The 27,205-nt window shown below is 44.3% G+C and overlaps 1 protein-coding gene across 1 annotated transcript; it reads right to left on the bottom strand.

Annotated features, from left to right (window-relative positions):
- Positions 1–1,216: 1,216 nt before the first annotated feature.
- LMNB2 (lamin B2) lies at positions 1,217–25,392 on the bottom strand. The gene is made up of 12 exons (XM_065652522.1): positions 25,141–25,392; positions 15,474–15,610; positions 11,645–11,801; positions 10,897–11,022; positions 8,482–8,652; positions 6,035–6,160; positions 5,627–5,847; positions 4,750–5,038; positions 4,177–4,284; positions 3,245–3,364; positions 2,097–2,198; positions 1,217–1,506 (listed from the first exon to the last, which is right to left on the bottom strand). The coding sequence occupies exons 1-12, from the start codon at positions 25,339–25,341 to the stop codon at positions 1,465–1,467; spliced, it is 1,800 nt and encodes a 599-aa protein (XP_065508594.1). The 5' UTR covers positions 25,342–25,392; the 3' UTR covers positions 1,217–1,464.
- Between the last annotated feature and the right edge of the window lie 1,813 nt (positions 25,393–27,205).

Raw genomic sequence — 27,205 nt, 5'->3', positions numbered from 1 at the left:
AAAACAAGCTGAAAAGCCCTTTTTGTTCCCACCCTGCTTGCATTACGAAGCCATCAGTCAAAGCCACTAAACTGACTTTCTAGGTTATATCTGTCAGTCACGATACTGTTCAGAGAACATAATGTCCAAAAGCCACCGAAAACATCCAAACCTTGTAGCTTGCGTGATGAGTCTGAACTATTGGAACAACAAGATCAGAGTTCAAGAGTGCAGGTAAAACCAGGATCCTGTGCTGCCATCAAACGATATCCACATTTTGTATAATATTTTGTAATAACTAGTGGAAAAACTTTTTTTTTTGTACAGTAGCCAATACATTCTTTGGAGCAGTCAAGTATTTTTCTAGTGCTAAAGATGCACTACTAGGTAAATACAAACCCTTGCGGGAGTCAGAGTTACCTCCAAAGAAATGCAGCAGAAGAAACTTAAAGCTAAAGGGACAGCGTCAGATACAAAACGCATCACACAAAATGCAACTCGAAGCATTTGCTATAAAAAGCGTTATTCACCCTCTGCTCACCGTTAAGATTTCGAACATTTGAACACTGCAAAGCAATGTTTATGTCCTGAATAACGGCAATTCCTTTCAATTAAAAAAAAAAAGTCGTCATTCCTGTAGTATTTTGCAAAACTGCTCCTTAAGATATCTGGCAACACCCCTTTGAATCTAAGAAAATTATCAACAAGCCCCATCTAGCTCTGATTTAAAAGGATAACCTTTAAAATCCCCAATATTTATCACTATCAAAAGTAAAAATATTTTTCACGTCTAAAATCTGAATCATTCTGTCCAATGCGGAGTGTGTCAAAAACATTAAATCACGATGCTTCACGTCATCCCTACGATTTGCGGCCGGGATTTCACAAGGTCTCATTTGTGACAAGGTCAAAATCCCCTGAAAATAAACCAATTAAACCTCTGGTTTTGACACTTCCCTACCTTAAGATTGTGTATATATATACATATATCGTGTATATACACACTATATATATATATTCAGTAAGCAGAACCCATCATTCTCCATCCTCTGAAATCATGATATGAAGCCAAGGGTTTGGTCTGGTTTTTTTTTTTTTTTTGAGTTATCCTGGTTATGTGCAATTACAGATTTACCATAAACTCAAGGAGTCTCATCCCATTTTAGCTAAAAATTTCTTTTCTGCTGCAGGTTTGTACATAAGACTTTGAACTTTATGTGAGGGGAAAAATGTTGTATTCCAATATAGTGTTTCAACAAAGAGGGGAAAAGAAAGAAATCTATTAAAAATTCTAGCAGTTTTGTTCAGTAAAGGTTTTTTTTTTTTTGAAATTTTTTATAAAAATGTACCAAGGAGTAAACTTCAAAGAAATCAGATGATGCATATAAAAATAGTTTTCAGTGGCTCTGGAGGGAAAAAAACATAGCAAAAATAAAAGGAAATAAATGGAAAAAAATAGCAAATAATAGTTTCTTTTTTCTTTCTTCACATCACAGCGCATCCTCTAGAGGTTGTTCTGGGATCCCCCTAAAATAAGACAGACAGGGTTGAACTCAGTTTTTAGTGGCTTTTCCTATTGTAAGCCCAGACTCTGGTTATCATCCCAGTTGTTAGAAGTTGGGTGGGGTTTTTTTTGTAATTTAGTTATATTTGGGGAACATCACAATTAGAGAGAACACGTCACAGCCTATTGCCAGGATTAAGACACCAGTTGTGGTTTTCTATGATGGGTCGATAGCGTTTCTGTTTCAGCAGCTTTACACTACAAATAAATACACTGTTTAATCCCCTGGAGACCAAAAAAATCTTTCACACCTCAACTTCAAACCTGCACAGAACGAGTTCTGTGGGAAACGGCCACAGATCAGAACAAATTGGTTGAGTTTGAAATAAATTTGAAATATTTTCTGCTATCATCTGTATGAAGTATCTTTCTCCTTTTCACTCTGCTGGTCGATTATTTCATGGTACTTAACTAAGGGTTATGAAAACATACAGGTGGTGGTACTAAGAAAAAAACAAGTTTATTTAAGCTGTTGAAGGGACCCCCCTAAATTTGATGCCTAATTAACCCAACTAACGAGGCGCAAGTTCAGCATCTGGGCTGCACAAATTACCTGCTGGTTGAAAAGATCTTCCTCTCCAAACTCCGCTTCATCCTCTTCCTCTTCGTTCTCTCGCATAACTACTGATTTAGTAACACTTCTCACTGCGACTTCCTACGCAAAACGACAGAAAAGGGATGGTCAATGTCTACAGCTATTTACATTTTTGCTATACCATGAATATAACACCCCTGTTAAATTTTGGAGGGTTTAAAGCAACGCGCCGTACATTTTACATGAGCTACGCACACCAATACTGGCAATATCCTACAAACCACAGCAACGTTCCTATTTCTATCCACTAAAAGGCATGGCAGTGTAATTTAGCTTCAGGAATTTTCTTTTATTACCTAAGGATTTGAGAGGAAGGAGCCGTGGTTCGGGTGGTCGTTAATCAATTTTATACCAGCTCATAGCAAAACCAGGTAGGAGCTGAGACATATCGCAATTTTTTGGAACTAAAGCATTAAGAACATTCTTTATTTCTACTAAATATTCTACATAAATTGCATATATCAATTATCAAGATGGTCTTCCAAACCAGGCACTAAAAAGAGATCTACCACCACAGGAAACTTCCTTTCTTACTAAATTATTTTTAACACTTTTTGGTAGTAAAAAATTCTTCTGTACACTTGCACTCTTGAAATCATAGGTGCAAATTTCTCCTTGGAGAAAAAGTCGCTCTAAACATACATTTCCAAGCAGGGATACTAAAGGTAACCACAGTAGGAACAGGCACGGATATATAATTATAACACCGAAAGAACAGTTATCTTCCTACATTAATATCTACATTGCACCCCAGAATATTGTAGACACTATATAATCTAAGTTTGAACTGCCAGCAATAGTTATTTTGTCTCTTCTGAAAACACATACTCAAATTCCTACCAAATTCCCTACCAGCAGCATGTTTTTCTAAAATCAGAAAAAAGTCTATGGATGTAATCAGGATGACCAGAGTTTTCCAAAATTTCCCCCAAAATCTCAGAGATACGTACAGATATTTATATGGTTTCAGTGTTATAAATTGTCTTATTTTAGGAGACAATAACGGAGATGTTAAAAATCAGGATTTTGTCATCGTCATCCCCCTCTGCCCCCCAAAATCAAGCAGTTGGGAGGTGACGCAGCCCAGTTTCCCCAGCACATCCCACCTCTCCTTCAGCGTTCACCAGGTACGTGCGGATGTTCCCTCCGGTGCCCCAGCTGCCTTGGTTCTTCCACACCAGAACAGACGGGGGACTGTGAGATACGCCCGCATCTGCACCCCAGATCTAGGGAGAAAGACAAGCTGTAATTACATACTTACGCACATTCTATTTTTCAATATATAGAACCCCTTAATTCTCTTACTTCTCTCTACATACCAGTTTTGTTTCTGAATTTCCAATGGCACTTTTACCCTGCTTTTTACCTACACTATTACTTGTAGTAAGATATTCTCAGTCTACTACAAAAAAAATAACACTAGCAATAGAAAAACCCCCACACAAACTAATATTGCGGTCATCAATTCTTTTCTGAATACACAGATTTCTCCTGCCACTGTCTCAATGACTACACTGTATGACACCAAGACAGAAATTGTAATGTATCAATTTAATCTTTTACATGTATCTGAACAACTGATACATAAGTAGAAGTAGCTGGAACTGATTAAAAGCCATTTTTTTCTTCTGAAATAAAATCTGTTACAGACTGAAAGTAAAATATAAAATTATAGAAAAGCAACTACCCTATTACAGTTAAGGCTGAGAATGTCTGGTCTTCAAGTCTACTAGACTGAGTGAATGCTCTGAAATGTTCCTGTTTCATTAGGAGCTGGAGCAGTTTGAACCCATGATTCAGCCCCCAAAATACCTTTTTCTTCAATGTTCTGTGCCCAAAATGCTCCTAACTACTGCCGTGCTAATATAGAAGTTCAATTAGTGTTCTGCGTTTTTATAAGTGAAATCCTGCCCCTCTAAAGTGAGATCCATGAAACCAGGAGTTACACAGCAAATCAGGCTGTACCAAACGTCAATAAAACCATGTTGTTGATATACTGTATAACTTACATTATTATATATTATTAAGTATAACTTACTGTTACAGTCTGCCCAGCTCTGAGGACATACTTAGGAGTAAATTTGTAAGCAATTTCTTCTCCATCTCCAATTTGTCTTTTCAGTCTCCAGTTACCCAAAGACTGATCCTGTGGAAAGAGTCGTAAGGTTATTTAGGGTGAGCAAAACAGAGCAAACAGGCAGCAGCGCTTCCTTGAGGTCTTTGTCATTAAAATAATGTGAATATAACTTGATTTACATGGTTGTTAGCCATCCGCACTCAAAAGTGTTTTTCTATACCCATTAAGAGTCTGAAGTGTAAGTCCTGTAAGGTCATTCAGCCAAATTTAAATTTTTCACACAGGAAAGTTCTGCTAGAGCCAGCAAGGCCATTTACAGGAGCAATCGCACAGATTTAGGTATTTGGGACAAATTCCTTGCAAACATCACACTCATGCTAGCACACTGTCACATTCAACTTCCAAACGCCCCTGTGAACTATTGCAGGATGCTGCACGTTGAGACGCTGCTCCTGCTCTGAGTGACTCCGCTCCTTGTGCTACAAAACATTTCGACTGAGCTCCTCGTTTTCTAGGAGTTCTGCCCACACTCACCTTCTCCGAGTTGTTCTTCAGCTGAACGTACTTGCCCTCCAGGTCTATCTCCTCTATGCTGATACTCCCTGTGGCTGAAGCTTGTTGGGACATTTGGAAGCTGCTGCTGCTGCTGCCACTGATGCTCCCGGTGCCGATTCCGCTCGTTCCACTGCCCGAAAGCTCCTCGGTTTCGAGCCGTTTTCTCTTGCCTCGGGAAGAGCGGACGAGAGAAGTGCTGCTGCTGCTGCTGCTGGAGGTAGCGCGAGAGACCGTAACGCGGGAGGAGGGACTCGGAGAGAGCTTCAACCTGAAAACAGCGACGAAGTGTTTTAATTCATGCATCCAGGGAATGACGCACAAAGCAAGTACGTTAAAATACATATAATAACCAGACTTATGCGACCCAAGGCTGAAAGCAGCTTCTGTGTGTGTCAGCAGGACTGCACAGAGGAAAAGAAGCAGGGGGCTGAGAAATTCCTCAAGAAATTTTCTGGTATTATGTGACATGCAAAGTCACACTAATGAGAGCAACGTGGTTCACATAACCCCCAGTATATCTACTACTAAACACACTATTCTTGGGCCACATCATTTATAAAGAGGTCTAACTACTTAAATAAAAAGAGAAGATGAATGTCAAGTACAATAAATCAAGAATGATTTATTCCACTGTACTCTGAGACCATTATAAAAACCAAAATAAAATAAAGACTGTGTTTGGATGGGAACACTTGCAAGTGTTCCACACAACACGTTGCGGTGTGGAGCCAATATGACTTCAGTGAAACAAAATCTGGGCATTCCTGCTCAAACAGTACAAAAAATAAGCAGAAGAACTGAAAATAACACCTGCTAGTCCTAAGAAAAAAAAAAACACAACATTTTCTGTATGTACCTTTCCTCTTCTCCTTCCAGGAGTTTTCGGTAAGCGCTGATCTCCATGTCCAGTGCTAATTTAACGTCGAGCAGCTCCTGGTACTCGGTCAGTTGCTGCTGCATCTGGTCCCTCATGTCTGTCATCTCCCTCTCCTTTGCATCCAGCATCTTCCTGAACTTCTCCCGCTCGCCAGCCATCATTTCCTCCAGCTCGCGAATGCGATCTTCTGCTGCGCTAGCCTGTTAAAAACACAGTTGGCATCTATGCGGGTACAGTAAAAACGTTAAAAAAATTCATCTCCCTCCCAAATGAATATCAAGATTTCTCTCCACAAAATTCAGAGAACGCATAAGGGACGGAAATGTCAATACATCCAAACACCACAGTGCTCTGGATGGGTTATTAAAGCAAATTCAGTGCCTTTACCTGTTTCTGAAGGCCAGAGAGCTGGTAGCTGAGAGCTTCTATTCTCATGCGAGCCTCCTTCAGCTCCTCTCGCGCTGCACCGGCCGCTTTGTCGTTTTGGTCAGAGGACAGTTTGGCATTTTCCAGCTGGAAGGCAAGTTTGATACACGTCACTTGCACGGAGTTAGATATTCTGCAAATATCCTTTCAGCAAAAAATAGAAGCTATTTAATCTATAATGATTTTAAATGGAAATCTGGGAAGTTTAAAAGAACTGCATAACGTTAAGGAAATGCCCCACAGACCAGGAAAATCTATTTCAGTCCTATTCCTATAGGATTTGCTCATATAGTCACTACCTAGTTCACATCTAACAGTTCCCTGGATGCCTAGGGACTAAACTTGATAAAATATTCCAAGGGTATTATGTCCCAGCTGGGTATTTGTAACCCAGGCACTGCCTAAGACAGATGGTATTTTGATGTTCACTGTCTCTCAGGGGATTTTTCAAGCAGGAATGTGTCTCTGCTTTTTGAATTCACGAGGAGTTTAGCTCGTATTAACGAAGAACAGGCTGCTTTTGTTCCTTCCGAATCTGCCACTGGACATTCACTGGCTGTACTTCTACTGAAAAATAACAACCAATCCCTCCTCATTCACCTTCTCCATGTTACTTATCCTTTTACAGACATCCAGTTTATCTTCCCCTTCTCGACTCATCTCTTTTCCCAGGTGAAGTTTCATTTTAAACTTTCCTCATACAGGACACATCTTTTTCCAGAAATCCACAGACTGAAGCTCATAGTTAAGCCCATTTTTTCCCTTTACAGTCCAACTTCATCCATAACAACCACCACTTTTATTGTGGGGAAAAAGCAGCTTCATCCCTCTCTTCAAACCTTGTCACTTTGTCATTCTCCAAGTCTGTATTTTGCAGACTTTTCTTTTGTTGTTCTATTAGGCATCTTCTACCCTGGATCTTCTTCAGACTGTGACAAGTCAATGCAAATATCACATTGTATAAAACTATGACTTGCTCCTAACATCTGTGAATAGCACCAAGACTACTAACGGTACTTAATTTTGGGGTTTAGTATCTATTATCTATATTGTTGCTGCCATAAGAAATAGTCAAATATTTGTAGATCGATGTTTCTCAAACTGTAAATCATCAAACCCAAGAATTCAAAGGGAGTCTCAGTGAATGGTGAGGGAGAACAACATCAGCAGCACCATAATTTCTCCACTGCAAGAGAATTATAAGTGTCTGTAAATATTGGCAAGTATTTTCAATAACTGGCACTGCCCAATTCCTTCAGGTAGGACAGTAAACATATAAAAAATGAAAACATATATATTGTCTATCGTACAGAGTAGCAGCCACCTACTTCACCCTACAAATATGACCATGAGGATGGGCACAATTGGAGCTTCCCAAACGGCAGCTGGACGGCACACGAGGCGACTCTCCCTTGAGCAGAGACATCTCAAGGTCAGAGATTTGTCACCCGAGACTAAGAGATCCTTCCTTACCCAGGGCAGAGAGATCCCTTATCCGCAATGGACCCTCAGTAAACGTCGAGTTAATACTACAAAACATTACTAACCCATGTAGCTACTCAAGATTATTATAAACACTGTATGGATAATTCTATTAGGCATAAACTGTTGACCAAGTCTGAGACTAAAATTGGATCCAGCCACACCTAGGCTCCAAAAGGAGTTCAGAAGGCAAGAGGGTCCACTCTGAACCTTGTGACTCAACAGGAGGGTTCTCCTTACTCTTTGTGGTCCCCGGTCTCTGTGTGAGACTAACAGTTCCGTGTATTTTCTCCCAAAATGGCCTTTCCTGGCTAAAGCCATTCCTGGCAATGACCTCTGGCTATAACCTCCTGGAAACGCATCTGCGCACAAGCACCAGAGGAGACATCTGAACACCGGGACACAACTTCTTCAAATTATAATTACTTGTCTCCCTAAAGAAGATTAGGGGCCTAGAGCATCTTTCTGATGAGGAGAGACAGAGAGCTGGGGCTGTTGAGCTGGAGAAGAGAAGCTGAGAGGGATCTGATCAATGGGATCAATATCTCAGGATGGGTGTCAGAGGACGGACCAGACTCTGTTCAGTGGTGCCCAACGCCAGGGTGAGGGGCAGCGGGCACAGACTGAAACACAGGAGGGTCCATCTGAACACGAGGAGAAACTTCTTTGCTGGGAGGTGCCAGAGCCTGGACCACGCTGCCCAGAGCGGGTGTGGAGTCTTCTTCTCTGAGACATTCAAACCCGCCTGGCCCGACCTGTGTGATCTGCTCTGGTGACCCTGCGTGAGCAGCGCTGGGCTGGGGGATCTACAGAGGTCCTGCAACCCAACCAGCCTGGAATTCTGTAAAGACAGTGGGGCTGATGGAAATGGTTTTATCTCCCCAACTGGAACTCAGTCAGACAGAGCTGGGGACAGCAGGACTTACCTTGGCCTGGTAGGTTTGCTCCAGCTCCATTTTGTACAGTTTGACTTGTTCATCGTGCTGGTTTCGCAGATCCTCCAGTGCCTGAGTCATTTTGGATTCATACTCCTGTTGGCGACTGGTGTCCACCTCGATCAGACGGTGTTCATGTCGTTTTCTTGTTTCCCTTATTTCCTACACACACACAAAAGGAAAAATTTCCCCCATTATGGTAAACAGTACAAGCAATGACAATCAGAGAACAATTAACTATTTCAGTATTAATTATTTAGTACCTGAGCTGGGGAGGATGTTCCTGCTCATGGCAGGGGTTGCACTGGATGAGCTGTGAAGGTCCCTTCAGCCCAAACTATTCTGTGATTCTATAATTCTAGTATATAGAAGCTACAGTACTAAAGGCATTTAAGGCTAAGAATTAACTGCAGGTACTAACCGTTCTCATTTGGTAGGATATAATTCTTAAAAGTGATCCTACTTAAAAACAGGTTTTAAAATATCCATAGACAGTTTAAGTAAGGAGCTGATTTATGCTACAAAAGTCAAAGTGGATGGAAAGGAGGAAAAGAAAACATGAATTTTACACAGCAGAGAGACTCCATGTGCTGCACTACAAACCCTTTCATTTTCAACATACATCCTTACATTACAACAGCACCCCACAAGGACTCAGAGAAAAATGAATCCCTTTTGTGACCATTACACATATTGAAAAAATAATCATTATAGAGAAAAACTGCACCTACAAATTTCACTTTTAAGCATACACAGATCTCTTTTTCTATATAGTGGATGACCTCTACTCATTAGGTTTTGATTATATTAGTAATAAAGCAGCAACCCAAGCAATCCTGAAGACATAAATATAACTTTTCCTGGTCAGAGCCTGCACCAAGAAATGTTAATTTTTAGAGAAGCAGGAGTTCTCTGTGCCTAGAACACCAGTCCCAAACTAGTGAGGTGAGACTTTCTCATGCGCTTATTCACACTGAGCCCTGCAGAGACCTGGCCAGGCCCAAACTCACCGTATGAGACAGGAATAATTCCTCCCTTCAGGGCAGGACAAAAAGGGAGCGGTTCTGAGGACAGGGAGGAGGCCTAAAGGAGCAGCAGTGCCAGAAGTAAGAGCAGGCGAGGGAGCAGGGCTGGCTCTGCACTGAACTGGAGTCACCGCAGGATAACGCTAATTCAGAGAACCTTACAAGTTGCTATGCAGTAATGCTCTACACCTAAAACAAGGCTCTCGGAAATGTGCCCTTCTACTCACAGCTGTGTGCTCCGATGGGATCTGGAAGCAGATTTCCCTTCTGTGGTGGATTTTTATGTCACAAAAAACTTTGCCCACAGTTCCTGAGGGGCTGCTGCTCACTATGACTCCTCCGAGGCCACAGAAATAACTCTGTAGTCTCCAGCATATCAGGTGAAGGGCTGCACTGATCGAGCAGTTCAACACCATGAGGACAAGCAGGTTTCACTTGCCACGCTCCCCATCATGATGTTCAAACTAATGGAGCTTCAGACCCCTCACTGAACCAAAACAATTCACTAATCTAAAGGAAACTAATTCCTCTTTTTCTTCATGTGTTGAATTGGTCCATACAAGGATCAAAGAGCTCTAGAGATGGCTAAAGGAACGGCCCCACTTCAAGATCAGCTTCTGCTGCCTCATTTAGCTTCACTCAGGTGAAGACACTCACCATCCCGCTCCATGGCAGGATGTAACTCAGCCGCTAAGCTGGCAAAAATAAAACTCAACCAAAAACCTCTAAGTATTCTACTAGTTCATCAGGCTGAAATGGTTTGGTGATCCAAACACCACAACTAGCACCCGTGAGATGAAGGGCAGAAGTGTGTGGCAGCAGCTCAGCAGCCGCTAACTGAAAGAGCTTGCAGAGATACAAAGGTCAGAGTTGGTTTCCACAAGATGGAATAAACTGCCATAGCACTTTGGTCTGGTACAGCGAGAAGGTCACACTTCCCTTTCCCAGTCCCCCAGTCCCCAATTGTGCATTCTCACTATTTACTTTATAAAAAAATTCTGGTCCTCCCTAGTGCTTCTGTGAGCCAACCAACTACACAGGCAGAAAACCACCCCTGCAAAAAGTAGGGGAATTGCACACTGTTCTCAGCAACAAAAGCAGGTTATGGTCACGTCCAACAACCACCAAAGCTGGTGCTTGTTGGAACTGACTTTCCCTTTCCCCAGCAGTCAGCTGTGAACTCACCTGCCCCCAGAACACCACTTGGCTCTCGTGACAGTTCCGCCACCACGTAACTCTTCTCAAAACCTTTAACTATTACGTTTATAGCAAGGATAATACTGATTTTCCCAACTTGAACTAGTCAGTAATTGCTTATAGTCAGTCTGAATAAAAGGTACATAAGCTTCAGACTACAATGAGGTTACTAGGTTGGCAATACCTCCTCAAACACATTCTTCCTGAAATCCAGATCTTCCTGCAAGCTCTGGCACCGATTCTCTAGGTCCACACGCATGAGCGTTTCCTTCTCCAACTGCTTCTTAGCCACAGCATGAGCATCTTCAGCCTAGGAAAGAATTTTCAAGATGAAAACTTGATTTTGTCTGGATCCCTGTTTCGCATCCATAGTCCCTTTATGGTCTCCATCTAACATCTTTGGACCAATAATTCACAACAACAAATCTAATGTCAAGCCACTGATTTAAAAAAAAAAAAAAGTGTGTTCTTCTGAATATTTAAAACAAGCTTTCATGTGTATCAGTTATTTAAAACATAGGATTATTTCAATATAGTAAGACAATGGATCTGAGGATTATTAACCCCTCAAGCACAGCATGCTGCATGGTTGTCCTTTTCTTACTAGCATAGTTGAACTAGGTACTCCAGCATAAGCTTAAAATTATGCAGGACCTTACAAAAGACAACTTTTAGTAACCTGGTATCTCATGAATATAGAAACACCAGAAATTTTTAAATAAAAGCTTTTGACTAGCAAAATTTCTAACACACCATTTTGCTTTACAGAGATTTCTTATAATTTAATTTTATATCCAAGAGGGGCAGGCAAAGGTTGAGCAGCAAGCAAGCTAGATCAATGATGTTCGGACTACAAACTGCAAATAAAAATAACTAATTTTACAACACACAACCCCTCCCCTGCTAAAGCAAGGAAGCATTCACGGCCGTACCTTCGCAAGCTGGGCACGCAGATCGGCCACCTCTGCTTCCAGATTGCGTTTCTCATTCAGGACAGTGTTGAGTTCCGCTTCACTTCTGTGGAACAGCACTTCAAGATCCTTAATGCGACCCTGAGCCACGGACAAATCTGCATCTTTCTTCTTGTAGCTGAAAGAGAGAAACAAAAGCTGATGATATTTATGTATCCTTAATGCGACCCTGAGCCACAGACAAATCCGCATCTTTCTTCTTGTAGCTAAAAAAAAAAAAAACACCAAATTTGATTATATTTATGTGGCTACACATACATCTTGTGCATGCCTTGGTTACAACTACAGATATTTTGTTATTACACACATTTTATTAGGATTAGTGTACCACCAGGTGGCTCCCACAGTAACCTGCAAATGCAGTTAATAAAAGTCATCATAAACGCCTCTTAAAACTCGCAGCTTGTAGCAATGTGTTGTAAATGCACTGCCTAATAAAGAACAACATATGTCATGGGCAGACAAGGGAAAAACAAGGTATAATAGTAACTCTGATAGCAAAGAGATGACAATAAATCTGCTTTACACACAAGGCGTAAAGAGTATTTTTTCATCTCCTGGCTGCACAGTACTTTTAATTGCTGCCGTCTATCACTTTGGGTTACAGCCCTGAGAAACAGAGCGCGCGCACATCCCAAAGAGGCCCACGAGCATCCCCAGTGTTTCATGCTTGATGATGAAACTGCCCTGCAAGATGGGGACTGGGGAGCAAAGTGAAGATCAGGTTTGTGACCTGAGGAACCTGAACATGCATAAATCTATGGGACCTGATGAGATGCAGCCCAGAGTCCTGAGGGAATTGGCTGGTGTAGCTGCCAAGCCACTCTCCGTGATATCTGAGAAGTCCTGGCAGTCCAGTGGAGTCCCTGGTCACTGGAAAAAGGGAAACATCGCACCCATTTTTAAAGAGGGTAAAAAGGAGGAACCCAGGAACTATGATGGAGTGACAAAGGGTGGGCTACGGATGTCGTCTGTCTGGACTTGTGTAAGGCCTTTGACAGGGTCCCCACAACATCCTTCTCTCTCAGTTGGAGAGAGATGGATTTGATGGGTGGACTGTTCACTTGGATGAGGAACTGGCAGGATGGTCACGCCCAGTGGGTCAACAGCTCACGGTCCAGCTGGAGATCAGTGACAAGCGGTGTCCCTCAGGGGTCCATACTGGGACCAGCACCGTTTAATATCTTCAAGACATAGCAGGGATAGAGCCTGAAGTCATGGACTAAATTAACTCGGTGGACATTTTACAGACATTTCACAGGAGTGGTCCATAGACTAAGGGAATGATATCTGTGTGTTGTAGCAAAGGATGGGAAGGGGGTGGCAGTTCACGAGGACGTATTAGATAATGTGGGACCTGAGCGTGAATGTAAATGGTATGGAATAAGGGGTGGAGAATGTGCTGGTCTTCACTGAATAGAGTTAATTTTCTTCATAGTAGCTAACATAAGGCTGTGATTTGGATTTGTGTCACAAATCCTTGGCTGCAGGTCACTCAGCTGCTTCTCAAATCCAGTGGAGCTGTGCAAGCAGGCTCAGGACAAACCAAGAGCAGGATAAGCCCCAGGCTCCTTTGGACACAAACCAGGCCTGATGTCACCACACCCAACTCCACCCGTGGCCTCCCCAGAGCATCCTCAGTGCCTTCAGGAAAGGGCTTCTCAGTTCACAGACTCAGGCTTCAGCAGAAAACAGAATAAGAAGTCAGCTGGTGAAGCAGCAGGTTGGCTACATTTGGATCCTATGGCTAGAAAAGCTCTGCAAGCCTGTGGCTCAGCAACTGAGATTCAATTCAGTCTAATGCTGAGGAAATATTTCCTAGACACCCATTCAAGCCAATATTTTCTCTGCATATTCCCACTATCACTTTTCTTCTCCCTGGAACAGGAGGTTCCACTTAAATATGAGAAGAAACTTCTTCCCGGTGAGGGTGCCAGAGCCTGGACCAGGCTGCCCAGGGAGGTTGTGGAGTCTCCTCTGCAGACATTCCAACCTGCCTGGACACCTTCCTGCGTAACCTCATCTGGGTGTTCCTGCTCCGGCGGGGGGATTGCACTGGATGAGCTTGCGAGGTCCCTTCCAACCCCTGACATTCTGTGATTCTCTCACAAGAGACCAGAGGACAGATGTCCCGGGACAGCAATCTATTATCTCCTCTCCCAGCAACCCAACCTATTTCCAAGCAAACAACAAAGCGGCAATGTCCGGGATCTTTCTCCTCTGCCACAAGCTTGAAAAAAAAAACCAAGGTAATCACAGTGAACATAAAATCACACACTAACCTACCTACTCTCCCACTACACGCAGTTTTTAAAGCACCAAAACAGGCTTGGCCGGTGCGCAGACTGTCGGCGTGGGCAGGACGGACTCCGGTCAGGAGCCAGGCATCAAGTGGACACCGTGCGAACCGGGCAGACAGGACTTGGAAAAGCCACGTCTGCAAGAATCGCATTTAAAACGTGGCCACATCACAAGCTTAATTTTCCATACGACCCAAGCTAGACACCCCGGGAACAATCCAAGTATGTTACAAGCATCTCAAGGGACTGGAAGTAACCAGGTGGAATAAACTTTCAAGCCAAGGAAGAATACAATTCTACTCCTATGAACTGTCAGAAGAGAGCGAAAACCAGAAAACCAGGCCTATTCTCCTCATACTAGTCTATGTCAGAAAATTTTTTAAAAATGTTTTAAATTAGTCTGGCAGAATGAATCAGTCATTGCAGTGACTGGTGAGGGGCAACTCAATTGTCCAAACAAAAGGCGAGGGAGATGACCCGAGGGAAACAACCATCTCCATCACTTAAGTGCACAACATTCTACAGCAAGATATTTATAAAATCTCTTTGCACTATCAAAAACCTGAAGAATCGGAATCGATGGCTTCACCCCTTTTATAACCACTTAGACACAAATGAAGTGAGATGGGAGGTTTGTACTCACAGTACGTCTGTACTGGCACTGCTGGATTAAAAGCATTTTATGACCAACGATGTTCATATATGGGTGATGTACATACTGACATGCTCAGGAAAAATCTACAACTCCCAAAGTTTATGGATTAAAATAGGTACTAAAATTCAATCAGAAGCAAAAACGTAATTTTGCCACCACATATACTCATTTTTAAAAGAAGTTTCAACTGCTAAACAGTATTTGATTACAAAACCTCCCTATTGGGAATAGAAATAATGGATTACGTTTGGCTTCAGTAGCCAGTTTATTAGGGCAGTTCTCTTCGATGCATTTTAAAAAGCTGCTGTTCCATCTGCAATCAGTACATGCTCTTTTTCCAGCACACTTACATCGTAGCTTCAAGTGTTTTGAAGCCAACGCTGCTTCCATATTCCCAAATTGCTCAGTGCCACAACCAGACAATAAAACTGATCATGTTTAAAAATTAGCCTTCCTTGGATGGGTCAATTTTAAGGTAGATCAGTTTCTCCATCCAGTTTACCAAGCAGCTGCATGTGTCATGTTCACATCAGGAGAGGTACAAGAGGACAGGAGTGGGGACATCTGATCATTTCAGCCTCCAGATGTCCAAATTGCTCAAATCACAGTATATTAATCTTATATCCACAAATACATTTGTGGATATACTGGTTGGATTATCTGCTCTGAATAGCTGTACCAACAACCTGAGTAATTTCCCTTCAACAATCTTCTTGATCTGCAATCTTCCAGAAGACATGCACTAAGGCGTTTCAAAAAGCATCAATAGTATCATTCCCACCTCAAATATTGCCCATTATAATTGACAAAAAAAAAAAGGCAGGACTTTCCTTACCTTTTATTGAACTCCTCAAGTTCCGCCCTCAGTTTCCCTATTTCGATCTGTAATCTCGCCCTCTCTTTGGCGGTTTCATCCAGAACTCTCCGAGCATCAGCCAGTTCAGACTCATAGAGACTCTTGATTCCACTCACCTAAGGGGAAAATAGTATTTAAATATGAGAACATCCCAAAGACTATCAAAGAACTGAAACACAGCACCAGGTTTCACATAGCTTGCTTTGAAAAAAAAGGGTGTATTGTATTATTTCCGCTGTTTAAGAATATTCTATATCAAACATTTTCAATTAATATGCACCTACAATTAGATGTGATCTAGTCCCAAAGACAAGACTTAATTTTTATTCCCAGTGGGACATAACCAAACAGACCATGTTTGAAGTGTGCAAGTCTTCCAAGGAGATAAACTGAAGCAGTTCAGTGCTTGCTCTCATTTCCAACATACTACTTAAAAAAATCTCCCAAAGCAGCAGTATCACTTAAAGATAAAAGGTGAGAGACGTATTTTGTGGAATACAGGTCCGAGGCCAAATTTAACTCTGCTGCTCTTGCAATATAAAGCTAAAAAGAATTTGAAACTACATGAACTAGAGAAGTGCGAACTGTTCAGAGACGAGATTCCATTCCTGTTTTCTACCTCACAGGATAAGGATCTACAGACATCTCCCCGTCCCAACCCAATATACTGAATATTCAGCTATTCCGACTGCAGCAAAGCGCCTCAAATCTTCCACACCCTCACCTTTTTCAGAATGCAAGATTATTTAAAAGGTATATCAGATAGCTACAATGTCAGGACCACGTACGATTGTTGCTATTGCTTCTGTGAAAAGATATCAGAACTACTCTTACTAATGTAAATTCAGAAACAGAGCAATCAAGGAGCAAGAACAGCCAAAGGCACAATGTACCAACATTAGGAAGAGAAATTTCATAACAAAGCGTGAAATGTAGAAACAAGAAAGCAAACTGTGCCATTGCTATTGCAGCACCAGTGACAGACTCAACCATCTGGTCTTCAAAAAGACTGATTAACAGCAGTCAGGATATCATTAAGTTCCTGATAGTCTACATGCGCATAAAACTTCTGAAATTAGCTACAATATGACAGTAAGAGGGATGAGAAGTCTTAGTTTACAAGCATTACACATGCCAGACACAACTTGGCTGTGTTCCCATGCAAACTTACTTCTTTTCTTTAAAGAATTAATTCTTTCGCACTTTATTTGACTTCAGTTCAGGGTTTTGGGTTTGTTTTGGTTTTTTTTTTTTCTTCCCCCTCCATAGCTCCTAGCCAGAGTTCGCCTATGGCACAAGCCAACACAACTCTGTATTATCAGTTACAAAATTAAAGAAGTTCTACAAAGTGTGCTATGCCTATGCTAAACTCTTTCATACACCACTCCACGATGCCAAAAAAAATAAAATAAAATAAAATAAAATGAGCTTTTAAGGCTGTACAGCCTGTCATTATGGATGACCCTCGAGTGACAATATGGTATTTGCAAATTGCAATACAAAAATACAATTGCCCAGAGGCTGAGCACTGATTCTGCACCATCGGGTCCTGCATCTACAACATCCCTTCGGCTCTTAAATGTGCCAAAATCCTCGTCCTAGGGCACCTACCAGGCATTTGGGGCTGTATTGCTGTAGGTTCACAGACACACTAAGTCAGAGTTGAAGACACAAGGACAAATCTCTTCCCAGTATTCCAGGGCATGAACTGGAATTGCATGGCAAGGCAGAAAGGAAAAAAGCCTTTTTCTCTAGGTTTTCGTGAATATTGTCACAAAAAGGTGTTGCTGGTGTGATACTGACAACAGGCAGTAAATAGTTTATGCTTTTGAGGCATTATAGACAACACATAGCTTAACACCACCCAAACAATATTCTGAACAGAGAATAAACGCTTAATGCAATTCCTGTGTAGTGAGACTAGAGCTGGATGGTGCTAAAAACTGCACGATGAAAGCTCTTTCGGAACCTGTTGGTGAAAAGAGAACCAGAGATTTTGCTTCTTAATTAGAAAGGACTGATTAATTCACGGCATAACCAGTTGTGGTTGCTTAGTAAGTATTTTTCTCCCGCGGCTTGTTAACCTCTTCTCTGCCCCGATTCCAGTAACAGGAGAAGGAAACACACAGGTCCGATTCACAGCCCAAAGCGTTGGTCAAAAAGCCACTTTCAGTAGAATTTTAAGCTAATGCACTGAGCAGACAGAAATAAATGAGACATAAGGACACCCTGTGGCTTCCAGCACAGAGGGGCAGCAGGGACACCCTCAATCATTAAAAAAAATTAAATAAAAACACAACCCACACACCCCAAAACCAAAACCACAACCCACGCCAGTCCTCACCAGAACTCTACCAACAGGATGCAAAGAGAATATGGATACACAGTAAGACTGAAAGAAGTTTTCTGTTATCAAACTGAACTGGAGGACAATTTGAGATGGTCTTTCTAGATCATAAAAAGTAACATCTTGTTTATTTTCAGCACTTATCAAGCAGCGAAGAGAGAACCAAAGGCTGAAAGTGGTGCCAGCTCAGCTGAACTAGTCTGGTGTTGTGTGCTTGACAACACCTATAGCCCAGGACGGTTATTCATGGAAATCATCGTTCTACCCCAGCACTGAGAGAAAATATGGAATGTATTTCTGTTCCCTGAAACTGTCACCCCTCAAACTCTGTTCTGGTGGAAGGAACTTAACTGGGAATCTGCTGAGTCTCTGAAAATCTCCCGAGAATACAGTCCCAAAGATGCCTCTATCATCTTGACTCTCCAAACTCCCTTTGTTCATCACTTTATATTTGCTACTCAGCTTGGTCTCTAGTACAGTGACACTTCCACACATTCTTAACAAGGTGCTGTTAAACCAAACCAGAACCTCCCAAGATAAGCCTCACATGCACCTTCTGGACAAGAAAACAAAAAAGTCAATAGGAACAACAGCCAGAATCCACAGTAACCAGAGAAGGAAGTTGAATAAACACATCTGGCACCTGTGGAGCCCATTTCTGGTGCTGTCCCATCACACTCTGAGCACAGTGACACCAGACAGCATCTACCTGTCATCAAACACTCCCAGACACTGGATGCAAGAGATAACCTGTCTGAAAACACCTTCCATTTTTTGTCGTCGTCTATCAGTAGAATCTAGCAATTTGAATTCCTTCCTTCGTTGGTTGTTTCTCATCATTTTGCTTGGGTTACCACAGCCCACTGCGTCCTGCTCCTCACATCTGAGAAAAACGGACGCTCATCCTTGAAGGCAATGCCAGTGACAACAGCAGCTGGTACCAAATGCTGAAGAGAAAACTTACAGAGAATGAGGCAAACATACAATGATTTTCCACTCACATATACTCCCAGCTTCTACACATTTTTAAAAAAGAGTCAAAAATTGTCTCCAGGCACCAAAAACCAGCAGTCACCAATTACTGTTAATTTGTCTAATCTTTTTGTAAATCTCTTTAGCTCTTGGTTTCCACAACAGAGAGCATCATACAAGCACAACTGGTGGATAAAGACCTACTGCTTGGTAATTTCATTTCATGCCATTAGTTTTTGTGTTGAGAAATGCTGAATATTTGGTTCCTAGACAACTCTCTGGACTTGTGACTTAGAGACCTCAGTATGGCTTTTTGGAAGAGAAGCAGCAGACAAGGGAACAAGCACATGAACAAGAGTTTGAAGTCAACAAGCAGAAAGGGGAGACTGGGCTAAGCCTGGACACCTCAAAGGCTTGAACATCCCCCACCAAAGGCTCCTATAAAGGCCACATGGAGTCCAAGCAGGAATAGAGAAGAAAAAGGACACAAAGAGACATTTACCTTCCAGGAACAGAGGTGAAATTGGTTGTAGTTCCCTGTATCTCCCTGATCGCCCCACCTTTGCTCCATTTCTGGGTAGCTGGGATGGGCCACTCTGAGCTTTGAGGTTAACCTTGAACATCGACCCAGCTCTCAAGGACTCCCTGTCTCCCCAGGGCTGCAACCCAGGGGATTCTTCCAAGAAGAGCCCTGGAGAGGCTGAAGTTTACTCTCCTGATAGCCAGGTTGTGGGTCCTGCTTTTTGCTCTGCTCCGTCCTCTAAAGATTCCAAACTCCACCATCTCATGGTCACTGTCCTGACCTTCACACCCGTGACCAGTTCTTCATTATTTAGTATTAGGTCCAGCAGAGCACAAAGACTAGTGCATGAGGCTTCTTCCAGCTGACTGAAAAGGGTTCATTTACCTCCTCTTGATCAGGCCAGGAGCAGACACATGGTACAGTGTGACCCATGCTCATCACTAATCCCGACCCACGAGCTCCCAGTCAGCTCGTATCCTGTCCCCAGGCAGAGCTCCCGGCAGCTCCCCATCTCCACCTTCCTGAAAATCCTGTATCTGTTTGTCACCACACTCTGGTGGGGTGAGCTATCCCTGATCCCAATCAGTCACAGATCTGTAACTGCCCAGACTTGTCATTCCCCGTTTGTTCTCCATGCCGCACACGTTAACATCACAGGCATTTCAGAGGCACCCGGGTGTGATGATCCCCAGGAAGGGCAGCAGAGCTTCCCCCGCCCAGGGCTGTCCTGCAGGAGCTTCCTTCTTTACATGCCTGTGCTTGGAGTGTTGCCATTTCATCCTTTTGCTGTTGCTTTCTCTGCTCTTCACAGAAACCCAGGCCTTTTTCTTGCTTACTCCATCCACCGCTTCCTCAGTTAGGGTCAGGTGAGAACTTCTCCCTCCCCCACCATTCCCACTTTAAAGTTCTTCTTAGCGGGCTGACCAACCCTCTTGGCGAAAATACATTTGCCCTACTTGGGTGGATCCTGTCCCTTTGAAGCACTCGTCAGTCCTGAAAGACGATTCCGTGGCCGGAGAAACCAAAATGCTGTTGCCAACAGCAGTTGTACAATCCAGTGTCGCTCTGCAGGATCTGCTCAGCCATCCTCAAACCATCATCCTCTCCATGCCATTAACAATCATCCAGAGCCACCGAAGTCATGTTGGATACTTTCCAGGTCACTCCTGACAGTACCACAGCAAATATAACAGTCATATGGCCAAGTGAGCCTCAGTAGTTTCTCCACAAGTCCAGAGTACAAGCTCCTGGGAAGTAGAAAACATTCCCAGATGACACAGTAAATGGGTCCCTCCACTCTGAAAATGTAACCACTCCCATCTGAAGATGATGGCAGAAATAAAACTAAAACCTCAAAATGGAGTTCAGTAGGAACCGGCAGACAGGCTGCCGCCTGAACCACGACATGGCAATGTGCACCCAGCCTCACTCCTCCTGCACGGAGGTCAACTTGGACACCCTACAAATTGCACTACAAATGTGCTTTCACTTTTTTTCCTCTTCTGCTGGCAAGAGCCTTCAAGTTTGTAATTGAGCAACACAGGGACAAGGAAGTAGAGCATATGGAGAAGAAGAAAACAGCAACATTTCCATAGCACAGTCTGAAAGGCAGGACTGCGGGATGCTCTTTAACCCACCAACCTGTGCTGGGAACACTCAGAGCTCCCTGTGAAGCAGTTCAGGAACCAACACACGAACACAGACCCTCCCACAGCCACCACCTGGGAAAAGCTGCAAGATGTCACTCAATGAAGACACAGGGAACGTGCCAAGGTGACAGTGAACCTACATGCTGGGCAAGAACCGTACCCCATCCAGCCACAAGTGAGTCCGGACAAATTTGGCGATGAAACATTAATCTCATTAATGTGCAAAACCTAAGTGTATTCCCAGCAGTTGTGGTTCAGTATGTTCTTATTCACCCAGTTACGGACTGACTGCCAGTCAGCTGTGTCTCAGACTCGCCAAGGACATCAGTCAAGTTCTCAAGCGCAATGAAGACGAGCTGCACATCACCACCGTCACCTCCCGGGTGATGTCTATAGTGCCAGAAGACCATTTAACCCCATGTCTTGGATGCCACAAGTCTTAAATGACCCTCCATCCGCAGCAGCATCTGAACATGCATTTTGCAACCGGGCAACACCAGACCCAGGTACCGTGGTCAGGCCAGTAGCTCTGGTTACTACACACGGTGCACATGAAGGGCACAGCAGTGGTGGTGAGGTTACAGTGACTGTTCTGACGGCTCTGCCATTCAAGACTGTGGCCACCATAACCACACCACAGAGCTCAGAAGCCATCAGTGAAGAGGGAACCCCCTGTAGATGCTGCTTTTGTCACAAGCAATCGCTGGCAGTGGCTGAGGCTCGCAGGGATCATCTTTTTTTTCTCCCTACTTTTCTCATTTCTGAGCACATCCCGCTGTTCTCGCCCACAGAACAGTGTAGGAACCGCTCCCATGCCCATCGAAACATCTTTTTTGGAAGCCTGTAATCACAAGCCCTCCAGGTAGCTCACGGAAAGGGAACTGAGGAGAGCTCTAGGACTCTTCTCCTCTCAGCCGTTCCAGTATTTCCCCTCACAGGTTATTGTAATGGTGACCCCAACACAGACATACTAGGGAGGTAGAAAAACAAAGGGATGAGCTAAATTTCTCTTCTGTCATAATCTAAGCTACTACATTCATGCAAGAGAGCAAACAGAGAGAACGACAACTACAGGTTCCCTCAGCTACAGAGGCAAAATATTTTTATTTGTATTTGTCCCAGGGCTTACTGTATACATATTTATTTCTCTAAAGGCCTATTGCATACACATAAAGGCAGAACAGCATTGGACGGGGTTAGGGAAAGTGGGAAAAAGGGCTGTAATTAGTAGAGGACTAGAGATGACTCAACTTCTGCTGAGTTCCTTTTCTCTACTGTTAAAAGGCAGCAGCCTTGCGTTCCTCAAAAAGAGCAACAGGAGTTACTTTGTTCCAAAGCCATGATGCAGCTGTGGTCCATAAAACCATGGAGATTGTCCAACAGGGGAGGACAAAGTGGCTGCTTTCTTGTGTCCTCTGCAGATTGGTGATGAAAACAATGAGGAAAAGGAACATCAGCTGATGATTAGTGTCTGGTAGAACAGTGACAGTCTTTGGCTGAACAGCATCAGCAGAACTTGCCTCATGTAGAAGATGTTCCCCTGAACTAGAGCTTTGAAAATAAGATCAGAAACACCTCGGGTATGGACACATCACCTGTTTTCCAGACAAAAGTCTCAGGTGTTACCGTAGAGCCCACTGCTGAGCATCACTCCTGCTTGTCATCCCACAACACGCATCATTCCATCCACCACCGGGTAGATGATGGTCACTGTCACTACCATAGATAAGCCAAAAATATTAGAATACTTAGAGAGCCAAAAAAAAAAAATCTGAGCCATGTTTACACATAGTTGAGGAATTTTCATCTTGAACACGCTGGGAAAGGAAAATAGCCTATTTTAAGCATGTAGAGCTAGTATAAAGATATAATGATGTAGCCAGAACAGTAGATGAATATCACTGGACTACACTTAACTATGTTTCTACACAGAAGTTAGAGTTGCTTTGGGGTTTGAGGTTTGGATTTTTTGTAGCGTTTGGAGGGTATATTTTTAATTAGTGTCTTATTTCACGCTAAACCAAATAATTTTATGAACTCAATCCTAACAGTGTAACGAGAAAACTGAATTGTCAGCAGAAAATCCAGTGTACTAGACTGGTTCTGAAAGTGAAAGGGCCAGATTCTCCCATTCCAATAAACACAAAATCTGACAGACACCTGAAGTTTTACCGCTCCTGCCATCCTAAACCACTGTCCGCTATCCTGCATCAAAACAATAAGACTACAAATTCTCCTTTTTGGACACGTATAAAGAATAATTAAGCTGTCCTAAAGGAACAGGGGAAACATTTAATGAAATTGGGCTAGAGACCAGCTAAAGTATCTCACATTGGCTCTGATGTGCCAAAGAGTTTGAGGAATCCTGACAAAGTTTGTTAGAATATGTCTAAGAACTAGGACTTTTTTTTAAAGTCTGGGAGGAAAGTGAAGAAGGAAAGCACTACGGCAAAGTCAACAAAATATTTATAACAAAGTCATCAAGTTTATTTTCCAACTACTGCATCAGAGTAATTGATAACATCCAGAACTGATAACGCCCACAACTGCTGCTAGGAGCTGGTTTGTGCTAAAAATCTATAATGAGATTTAATATTAAAAATTCAATGAGATTATGTCTATGTTTTCTGCTTGTCCTGTTCTTACTCTTCAAACATGTGTACTGTCAACAGAATTACGTTCTGCCTCCTACATATACAACACATACTTCTAGCCTCCAGCAATAAACAACTTATAAGCTGCTTGAACCAGACATGATTATTTTGTTTACAGCATGACTTTACATGGGACAAGTGATGTAGTCATGCTTTACGTTCAGAAATATCTAGGTTTTTTTTGAAAACGTGGAAATTATATTATATCATTAAGTGGTACAAAGGGACCTTAAGGTATTTGAATCCTGGGTGCTGTATACTCCCAAAACAAGACGCCACTTTATCTGGTCTGCTTAAACTAAATTATTTCAAACCCTCCAACCACCGCCCCCAGCATCATCAAATCGGATCCTTAAAGGGGAGGGGAAAAAAAAAACCCTGCACAGATAACAATCCATTGCATCACACAAGTTACAGTAAAGCTGTTATCTACAGGCTTCCCACAAAGTCTAACTTCATGTCCGAGGTGGGACCTGGGGACTCCTCACGCCGGGCTGGTACAGGCTGGGTGGGACTGTCTGGAAGGAGAATCCTGCGGGAAAGTAGATATAACAGAAGAGGGAAAAGCAAAACGTGGCTTAGGAAAAAGGATCAGCCAGTTTTGCCTCCAAATCACGGGGAGCGGATTCGCTTCCACGACGGGGACTGTCAGCACAGAGCAGTTCCCGCTGCAAGGATCTGATTCCTGGCATTTGCAGGGACTAAGACTGATTTCCTCTGGTGGGAAGCAAAGTTAGCCTAAACCCTTTCAAATGTTTCATTTCATCGCACCAGCCGTCAGGACAGGGACCGCAAAGGGAAAGTAACACTCGTGTTACTACGACTCACAGGACGCATGTGCTCAGCACGGGGTCCCGCACGCCAAGAAGGCTCCAAACTCCACCAGAGCCCCAGCCCGCAGCGGGTCGGACCGACACGGGCACCCGGAGGAGCCCAGCACGGTGTTATTTGTGCTGGTGTTACTGGTGCCGCCAGCCCGACCCGCCCGAAACGCGCCGAGAAACGCGCGGCCCCAGCCGCCCCCCCGCCCCGCCCAGGGCCGCTCCCGCCACCGCGCTCGTTCCGGGTGCCGAATCTCACTCGGTGGCGACCCCGAGCCGCCTTCACCGTGTCACCGGCAGCCTGTGCCCTACACAGAGTCCCCGGCAGCCCCCGAGGGGCCGCACAGCCTCAGGCAGGCGCTGGATCTCCACAAGCGCCCCCCGCCCGAAGCTCCGCACAGCGCTCGCCCTCAGCCCCGCATCCCCGCACCCCCGGCCGGGCCCGGGCGGCCGGCGGGAGCGGCCCGAGCAGCGCGGCCCGGCCCGAGCAGCGCGGCCCGGCCCGCACGGCGCCGCCGAACCCGAGGCCGCGCGGAGCCTCCACAGCGCGGGAACAGCCCACAGGGCGGCCGGGCCGCGCACCCGCTCCCCGGCACCGAGCGGGGAAACGGCCGCCAACCGGCCGCCGCTGCTCGCCCTCCCGCCCCGCGGAGCCGAGCGAAGGCCGCCCCGGGCCGTACCTCCCGGGTGGTGACCTCCTCCTTCTCGGAGATCTTCAGCAGCAGCCGGTCGTTCTCCAGCTCCAGCGCCCGCACACGGTCGATGTAAACGGCCAGGCGGTCATTGAGCTGCCGCAGCTCCTCCTTCTCCTGCAGGCGGGAGATGCGAGTCGGCGACAGCGGGGTCCCGCCGGGGGTGCCGCGGCTCGGGGTGCCTGACATGGCGCTCAGTTCGCGGGCGGGCGGGCAGCGGGCTCATTCAATCCGGCCGCACCAGGGGAGGAGGGAGCGGTAAGATGGCGGACATCGCCTCCCCCGCCGCCGCGCCGCCTGGGAAATGAAGTCTCGGCGCCAAGATGGCGGCGCCGCGGGGCGCGCTGGGAGCTGCAGTCCCGCCCGCCATTTTGTGGCTCGGAGGGCCCGAGCCTGTTCTCCAGCCGAAAGCGTAGCTTGTGCCGCGTATTAAAGCACAAAATTAGGCGGTCGGGAGCATTAGTAAAGCGCAGGAAACGATGGGCCGATCTTAAAAGCGTTTTTTTGGTTGTTCTTTTAAATAAACCCGGGAGGGAGCAGCGCTGCCCACCAGGGTTGTTCCTCACAGGCCCCCCAGCTGCCAGCAGCTGCTCTCGGTCCCGCTCCCAGTCAGAGCAGCCCCCGGGCATTAGTGGGTGCAGGTAACTCGTCCGTAACGCCCCACGTTCTGCAAACCCACCCGAACCATCTGTCACCGTCACGCTGCTGGGAACTGTCACCGTGCTGCTCATCGCCACAGCTGCACTGCAACCTGTGCAGTATTTCTCTTACAAGAGAACATTTTCACATTAGTTATCTGTGTTCACTTTATATATAACCCTGTTATAAACGAGGATTTACAACATGGGTTTATTACAACCCTGGTTTGTGCTGCTCATAAATTCGCTGTGCTTTGCTGTTAACACTGAAGTTTAATAGATCAGGGACCTGGTGTTTTCTTAAATTGGAGGTGGAAAGTCTCAGAAAAAATACCGATCAGCCATTTCCAAAGGTGAACTTTTAGGAATGCAGTTCTGTAGATTTTAGACATTTCTCCTGAGGTTTTACTGAGAGTTTGCATTGTCTCCCAGTCTCTGATCAGGCTGCTCAAGAATGCAGCCACATTTTGTACAAACTAAGATCCACTGAGAAGTTTTCCTAAAGATCTGGAGTATTATTTTCCCCAAACTATATTTTTACTGAATATACCCCAACTTCTGACAGTTCTTGCTCATTAACCAGTTTAAACTAGGTTACCACTCCCATGAGCTAATTCCTTATGTCCCAAAGCTTTGGAGGCTGAAAAGCCCATACTTCCCTTGTGCCTTTTGGCTACCAGGGAAGGTTGAGAAAAGAGAGATTTTCTGCCTAAGAAGTTAAAAAAAAAATCAAAACCTGTTGTTCATATACATGGGCAGCAAATTTAAAAAGCAGCATGAGCGTAATACAAAGAAGTGCTGTGCAGAGGGAGGGCAGGTCTAGGTAGAGAAACAGTAAAGAGAGCAAGAAAATACCGCACACGATATCTGAAAAGAAACTTAAGCAGCTAGGCTGAACAAATAGGTGTGAATGGGTTTATCCTCAAAATCGAAGCTACACAATCCTCATGTTAGAGGATCTGGGGTCCTAATATCAACTACACCTCAAGCTGGAAAACCTCAGAATAAATCCATGAATTCCAGATGCGCATTACTCTTGTTGGCAAATCACTGTAAATCCCTCTTGCAACCACTGCATATCTTTAGCATCTGACCCATGTAAATAGTAGGTTTTCACATGAATGCATTTGTTTAAAAATAGGCATCTGATAATGAAAATTGCCCCGGGTTCCTCCATAGATGACAGAGTGTCCGTCCCTCCTGCCTTGGGCGCCGTGTCTCCCGGGACAGCCCTGGCTGCTCCTGCACGTCTGCCAGGGCAAGGGTTTCCACACCAAAGCCATGGGTACTTGGAGGGAGTTCATGAATTATATAGCTAAAATGAAAATAAGCCTATAGATCGCTTTTTCTGTGGGCATTTACACACCCTCCCTATTTGAAGGTGACTGCTATCACGTCTTTATCAGTGAGCTCTG

Source organism: Caloenas nicobarica, chromosome 27 (assembly GCF_036013445.1).
Source record: "Caloenas nicobarica isolate bCalNic1 chromosome 27, bCalNic1.hap1, whole genome shotgun sequence".
Taxonomy (NCBI): Eukaryota; Metazoa; Chordata; class Aves; order Columbiformes; family Columbidae; genus Caloenas; species Caloenas nicobarica.
Note: the sequence above shows the minus strand (reverse complement) of the source record. Positions and strands in the feature narration are given on the sequence as shown.